This window comes from Malaclemys terrapin, chromosome 1 (assembly GCF_027887155.1).
Source record: "Malaclemys terrapin pileata isolate rMalTer1 chromosome 1, rMalTer1.hap1, whole genome shotgun sequence".
In the NCBI taxonomy this organism is placed as follows: Eukaryota; Metazoa; Chordata; order Testudines; family Emydidae; genus Malaclemys; species Malaclemys terrapin.
The window spans coordinates 191,583,174-191,590,686 of NC_071505.1; the positions used below are offsets into that span (position 1 = coordinate 191,583,174).

Below are 7,513 nucleotides of genomic sequence, written 5' to 3' on the forward strand. Positions count from 1 at the left end.
AATGTATAGTACAAATGAACCCTTATAGGTGACTGTAATCCTTTAGCAGATGGAAAATATTTAGTGGGGTTTTTTAATAGTGCTTTCCTTCCTGGTTAATCACACAGGAGCAACAGCAAAGTAAGCAGACAGAAAACTTCAGCTTCAGCTGATGGCAGTGGCCCCTTACTTTCAGACATACAACAGAACGAGCTGTCCTTGTATTTATCAGCTTGTAAATTCCTGGACACAGCGCTTTCTTTTCCACCTGACAAGATGCAGTTATTTCAAATGTAAGTCCTCTAGGTACTCTTTTTAATTTATAGCTATATGGCATATAGTACTGTAGATAACATACTATTTGTGCACCATTTAAAAATATGTAAATGTACTGTAAGACTCTTATTTTCTCCTCCATAGTTAGTAAACCTGGTGTCTCTCATCAATCTTTTCCTCATCCACAAGTTTTTACATAGGTATGGTGTGACCAGGTTCCCAGGGGAGCCAGCTGAGGTCATTCAGTTAGGGTGAAATGCAAAGAATGGGGCAGACAATCCCCAGAGCTGGTGGATATTCCAATACTTAGATTTACCAAGCCAGCCCAAAACAGCTTCTTTATTACCTCACTGGTTGCCCAGAAGCCAACACCACAGTTCTGTTAGAGTAACCCAGCCTCAGGCCTCCATCCAGGTACCCAAGTCAGATATAATGAGGATTAATGAAAATCTTATTCATCTCATCGTATATATAAAAAAGTTCTTCCAATCCCAAAGGATTGGACACATTACCTCCCAGGTTAATGAATATTCCAGATCTTTACCCAAACACATGCTTACAGCCAGTTCTTATTAAATAAACTAAAATTTAAAAAGAAAAGAGAGAAAGTATAGTTAAAAGATCAATATACATACAGACATGAGTTCAATTCCTTAGGTTCAGATTCATAGCAGAGATGGTGAGCTTTGTAGTTGCAAAGAGTTCTTTTAGAATTTAGTTCATAGGTTATAGTCCAACGTCCTATATCCTATTCAGAGTGTTCCAGTTTAGGACTGGGATCTCAATCCTTATGGCTTAGGCTTCCCCTGCGAAACCTCAAGCAGATCTGAGATGACAGGATCAGGACCCAAGGGTCTTTTATACAGAGTTCTAGCATCCACTTGACCATACAGTCCTGGGTAAACAATGGGCAATCAGGGCAACTTTGAAGTAGGTCTATTTCCTAAGCCTTGCCGGTAATTATCTACCTGGATTAACATAAGATAATTTATTAAGCAGTCTGTCACAAACGTCAGAGACATATAGACAATGACATTATTTCACCCAAGATTCATCTAAATGTTAATATTCCCTTTTGATCTCTGAATCAATAGCTATAGTGAGAGACAGGAACTGTCTGTTTACATGGCTAGCATCTATAAGTAAACACACAATTAGTATCACTTCTAACTTCTAACATAGGTTTGCATTTCAAAGTTCTAGCCTATCTGGGATTGAGTGGCCTTAATTACCATTTCTAACATGTCTCTATGGGTTGGCTCTGGGTTAGCTAGCCTGCAAGCTGCTTAACCCTTTCTGGCCATATGTTACACTTTGTACAAGATTCATTGCAATTATATAACAGTGGTTTGCATAATTATATTTTAATCAGACAACGTCACATATGGGCATAACCTGCTGGATATCTGACAAATATTTAGATATCAAACTTTGAGAAGATTTTGCTGTTTCCAACACTGAGAGAATTGTTGGGAGAGAGGAAGGGTCTGTTTCATTTTCACTTGTATCTATATGGGGACATTGTCCATCCTTTCAGTACTTAGACTGACCACAAAATACAGCTCTTGTAACAGAGCATGGGGGAGGATGGTCAGCACAGCTATTAAAACAGTGGGATAAGAAAGCTTAGTGTTGGAATTGTCAGCATTTTTTATTTATTTCTAGGAAAGGGACTCTCATGAATGATTTCTGACCTGTACAATACATTTGTTTCAGGTACAGATGGGCCTTTGTTCCAGAAGTGGACACAGAGACTTGTACCATGACCTCTCATCTAATGGAAAATCACCAGGAATGTAAACCACATATCATTAGAATCCTGGACTCGTTAAAGCTGAAATATGGGGTAAAGAGAACACTTCATTAGATACATATTTTTTATTAATATTAAATCTGATAACTTTAAAGAACCATTTTTATTCATTTAGAAAAGTCAGCTGAGCAGTAGATTTCAGTCTCCATATTAAAAAGCTCTTTGGCTTTAAAATTGATCTATCTTGACAATATTCCTATTATATTACATTTGCCTGGAGGATTCCAGATAGCCATTTATTTCAAGTGATTCACTATAGACACATCTACCAATTATGCAGGTAATATCTTCTGACAAAGGTCAGCCTGGAAAAAAATCGCTGTACTATCCCAAACTCCTTCCACTCATGACCCCAAAATGAGAAACTAATCACAGGAGATTGGGCATATCTTCATAGTGTTACGTGTTTAGATTTTAATAAAATTTGATGTCAAATAACCAACTCAGTTGAAGTTTTATTTAAGTAAGACAATCAATCAATACTTAATACAACACTATACAGAAATGAAAACATACATATCAGTCTGCGACTGGGGAAATTTGGCATCTCATTTCACTTCTTACTCAGTCCCCCATATTCATCCCTTATATACTGGTTTGGATAAAAAAAATCCTTCAAAATTTTTCTTTCTTAGGGCTAGCACTGCTGAAATATCCTTTCTCATGTTTTATTTTGAATATTCTGAACTTACCTAATCAATAAGTAAATTACATTGATAACTAATTTATTACTACTGAGACCATTTGTGACCATAATTAGCTCTTAATAATTTAGACATTTAATCAATACACTACTCAGTGGTTTGCTGTTGCATTGATTGTAGAACACATCTGTTATAACAAATGTTCCTTGTCCAGTTTGTCTATTACTAATATCTTCTCAATTACAGTGCATATTTATAAGCATCCTTTGTTAATTATTAGAAGTCCTTCCTGGGCATCTGCACTAGGTTAGCAAGATCAGGGTAAAAAGCAGAGCGGATAATTAAATACAATGCTACTATTGATTACAGACATTCATTAGTTTAAAACAAAGCACTCTTTTAGCATTAGAGTTTACACAGCTTTTTGGCTAACACAGAAATGTTTCTGGGATGTTTGGCCAAAGAATCATGAGTTTAATATTCAAAGGAATAATAAACGATTAACATTTACTAGCAATATTATGATCTTACATGCTTTGATCAAAAATGAAGTAGTTGATAAGAATATTGGTATTTTAAATTTTTAGGCTTCAGCATCAAAAATCCATCAAGATGAATGGGGGTGTTCATGGTTCTCAGGGCTATTGTTTCTGGTTGTCTCCAGAATCCCACATACACTGCCATCACTTTCCATCCAGTTCTCATTTGCAAGCTGATCTAGCTTTGCAAGCATAAGGGCTAATATTTTCATGGAAGCTGAAATTCTGGAGTATGGAATGAATTCCAAGGGAAAGTACCAACTTGCTAAACTACTGCAAACCTGCTCATTTCACTCCTGAACATAATGGATACTGCAGCTATTTAGGTCTTCTGGTTGGATATTGGAGGACAGGATCTCCATGTGTATCTTGCACTGTGAATTGATAACTTAAGAAAAATTGGAATTCTTTTAATACAGGAAATCTTTCAAATATATAATATATTAAAAAATAACCATCTGAAATGAGACTAGAATGTAGGAGCCCCACATACACAGTTGTCATACATGTATTTTAAACTAATGTATCACTTTAGATACTGCAACATAGCCTTGAAAAATAGGGAGGGTTATAAAGGAAGACAAAACAGACTGTGGCTAGAAAGTATGATTTTTAAAATTCCATGTGTGCTCTCAAAGAATTCTGTTGCTCACAAGAGAAAATGTAATGTGTGGCTCTCCTCAGAAAAGTGACTTTTTAGAAATGCATCTTCAGATCTTCTGCCTGTGTTTATTCAGAGGAATATGTGCTTGCGTTTAGTGTCCCAACATTTTTACTAATTCTGCTACTACAGCACAGCCAGTGCAGCTCAGTGAACGAGCTAGATTTTCTTTCCGCATGTGCATCAAAGGAGTCAGTATCAAAGTTTGAGGTGCTAAATCAGATTCTGCCCTAACTTACACCTGTGCATCCCCCTTGACGGCCGCAGAGTTGTGAGGAATAAATGGTAGAATTGGACTGCAGAATCTTATTACATACACAGAACCTTATTGTGGCAGGGGATCTCACACACTGTTAATTATGCTAACCTCCATTACCCACTTGTCACCTTCTCCCATACTACTCCATGCCTGCCTTCCAGTATGTATGCAACACCTTCCCAGAAGTAAAGATGTAAAGCTACTACCCAGTCCTTTAGGTTCTTTTTCAAGACCTATTGCTAATATATCTGCTGAACAGCACTCACTGACAGTGCCTAAGCAGGTGACCAACAAGGATTACTTGGGGCGGGGGGGGGGGAGGGGGGGGGAGAGAGAATATAGAACCCCATAATAGCATTGTTAGAAACTCACTTTTTAAAGTAAAACTCCATTTTAAGGTAACAGCTGTACAAATCATCTTGTGATGCAAGAAATGCCTGGTATAGCAGGCTGCAGATCTCACATTGATTGACAAATAGTATCTACTGCAGATTTCCAACAAGTTATGTCATAGAAGAATAGACTAGCTTTCTGCATAATAATGAATCTTCTGGTTTGTATGCTTGTTTGCAGGAAACAAACACTAATGAGAGAACTTCAGAGAAATGTGACTATCCTCTTTTGAACCTTCGTTCTATATCCAGCATCACACAGTTAATGCCCTTCTTCAGGACCCTGAGCTGTGCGTTCAGAGCACAAGGTAACAGGTCCCAAAATGCACAGAGTTCAGCATCTCTGTCAGTGGAATATTCTCTTGGCAACAGCACAAGGATCTTGAAACAACTAGAAGAAAGTGTTGAATGTGACTTTTTGGAAAACCTGGAAAGTTAAGGCAATTATAGGACAATTCATTTATGTTGGTATAAATAGTGAAACCAAGCTACAACCTCATTGTCAAAGAGATTTGTTACTGGGTTTTTTTGTTTTGTTTTGTTTGTTTTTTCCTGCCACACACTCCCAGTTTTGAAACTGCAGTTCAGCTTTTTTTGTACTGCTATAAAGTACACCTCCTGGAATCTTGTTTCTTGCTTTGTGTTGAACTGTGAGGATTTTTGCTCAGCTTCTGTGGAAGAGAAAGGTAACGTAATTTAATACCAGTGATAACTTATCATTATAGTCTTCTTCACAATGGAAACACGAATAGGATTCAAGAAAACCTTTTGTAATTATAGTAGAAATATTTTGACTAATTAAGGAAGGCAAAAAAATTACTATTTATCTAACCAATTAGCAAGCTAATATTTTAATCTGACTTGGAGAACCTTTCTTCTAAAAGGAAAAAGAAACTAACGTAGCTTTCCAAAAATTGCAAAGTTACATCACTCACACACTCACACACACACACTTTCCAGATTCCGCTTATAGTGCTCTTTCTTTAACAATTGCCCAGCAGGTGTATTTTATCAGCTTTAAGATGATGTAAGTAATGTGCAGATGTACTGCATTTGTAATCTCAAATCTGTATTCTAGTAATATACTTTGCAAGATCAGTGATTATTTAATTCAGAAGACAGACCTATTCAGTAACATTTATTGTAATTTATATCGCTGAACTAAATTATTCCCATAATTCAAAAAGGGTCACTTTTCTAAAATGAAAACTTTGTTCAGAAATTGTTCTTTCAGAGACTAAAATCACCTTACAGCTTTTGAATGGCAATTTAAGTAAGGTAGTCCTGTAAAAATGTAAACTACTGTATACAAGAAACGTACAGATCTTGAAATGTATGTGCGTTCTGTCCTTCATAGACACTTCACTTTCATGGGTGATCAAAAGCAAAACCTTTTACAGTTTTTAAAGACTCTTTGTACAGGAAAATGTCTTTGCTGCTTTAGGTGGCACAAAAGATAGGAGGAGACAGTTCATGGGACTGTGACTGAAAGGTTCAGGAGCAACCTCTGAATTCTGGTGGCAAAGCAGTTCTGATGGATTTAGAGGAAAGGGATTGACTGGCTTATTCTCCCTCCACACAGTAAGGCTAAATGTCTGAACTGCCTAAGATGCCATGTGTTTGATCGTGGCCTCATGGTGAGCATCCTGGCGGTTACCTGCAGAAGGATTACGAGAGGGTTTTTTTTATTGAGAAAGCAAACATTCTTGAATTTTCAAACTGCCTGTTAATCCATTGAAGTATAAAATCATTAAGATCAACAAATAAGATAATAAATTATGTAGGTTGAATTATTTTGGAGCATTTTACGTTTGTCAGGGAGAAGAGCTTTACTTGTTCTGTCTTAGTACCTTCATCTCTAAAGATGTGTTTTGGTGCAATATTGTTGAGCAGTTGGCCACTGCTACTAGTGTTAATTGGAAACCTCAATGCCAAGCTAGACCTGCCAAGACTTTTGATTTTAAACATCGTATTGCACTTTTCTATTTTAAAAAGTCCTAGGAAACAGTAAAGGTATTGGACAGTGCAGACAGAGATGTGTTTTTGTTTTTTTTCCGAGATTTATACAGAAACACAGGAGGCTACTCTGCAATTCTTGTTGGCCTTCAGATAAACTTAGGTTTTTCATCTGTTTTGATACAAAATGAAATGGTGAAACATACACAACATGCTTTACTGTAATTGTGCTATACCATTGACTAATGAATAGTTATTTACTCATAGTCCTATGTTGAACTTTAATCATTTGTAAACGTTGGTATATTTAAGTGTAGTATTGTTTACTCATTATGAATGTGAATTATCAGACTTCATTCTGAATGTAACTTATTGACAAATTAGATCTGTGAAAGCTGTTGGCCTAATCACGGGTAAAAAGATGTAGTATCTCTTCTCAATCATAAATCGCTATCAAACTGGAGCAGAACATTTATTAAAGTTAAGTATATATGTTACTTCTAAAATGTTTTCATTCAACATAATCAGCAAATAAGGCTACGCTCAGGGATTTTGATGGTTTTATTTGTAAACTAAGTTTTTTGTAACAAGAGGCACCCTTTGTTTTCAGTGAGTGATTCTCCTCCTGCCTAACCCAGATGAAGTGCTTATGTCAAGAGGGCTGTTTGGGATGATTCACCACCAGATCGTTCATTCCAGGTCCTCAGTTCAGTTCTAGAACTAAACAGCTGCCTGAACAGCTTCCTTTCCACTTACAGGACCAGCATTGCTTATGTGCTGGAATGGGCTCCCTGGGTTGTTGCTCTCATTTCTACATCCCGTGAGACAGGGAGTATCACCTTTGACTTCCCAAGCTTCAGCTGTCACAAGTATCAGAGTTCTCTCACTTTCAAACAGGTTTCCCCACATAGCAGCCAAATGGCATTAACCACTACACCACAAGTTCTCTCTCGTATTTGATTTTGCAGACCACTTTGTAAAGACAAGGTCCCCT

The 7,513-nt window shown here is 36.9% G+C and overlaps 1 protein-coding gene across 2 annotated transcripts in view; it reads left to right on the forward strand.

Moving 5' to 3' along the window:
* The window catches only part of DOP1B (DOP1 leucine zipper like protein B), a 91,705-nt gene extending 86,229 nt beyond the window's left edge, over positions 1 to 5,476 (forward strand). For both annotated transcript variants that reach the window (XM_054048850.1, XM_054048858.1), the window contains exons 35-37: positions 108 to 272; positions 1,972 to 2,101; positions 4,745 to 5,476. In XM_054048850.1, the coding sequence (XP_053904825.1) occupies positions 108 to 272; positions 1,972 to 2,101; positions 4,745 to 5,002 (553 nt within the window). In that variant the 3' untranslated portion in view covers positions 5,003 to 5,476. The remainder of the gene's footprint in view (positions 1 to 107; positions 273 to 1,971; positions 2,102 to 4,744) is intronic.
* The last annotated feature ends 2,037 nt before the right edge of the window (positions 5,477 to 7,513 follow it).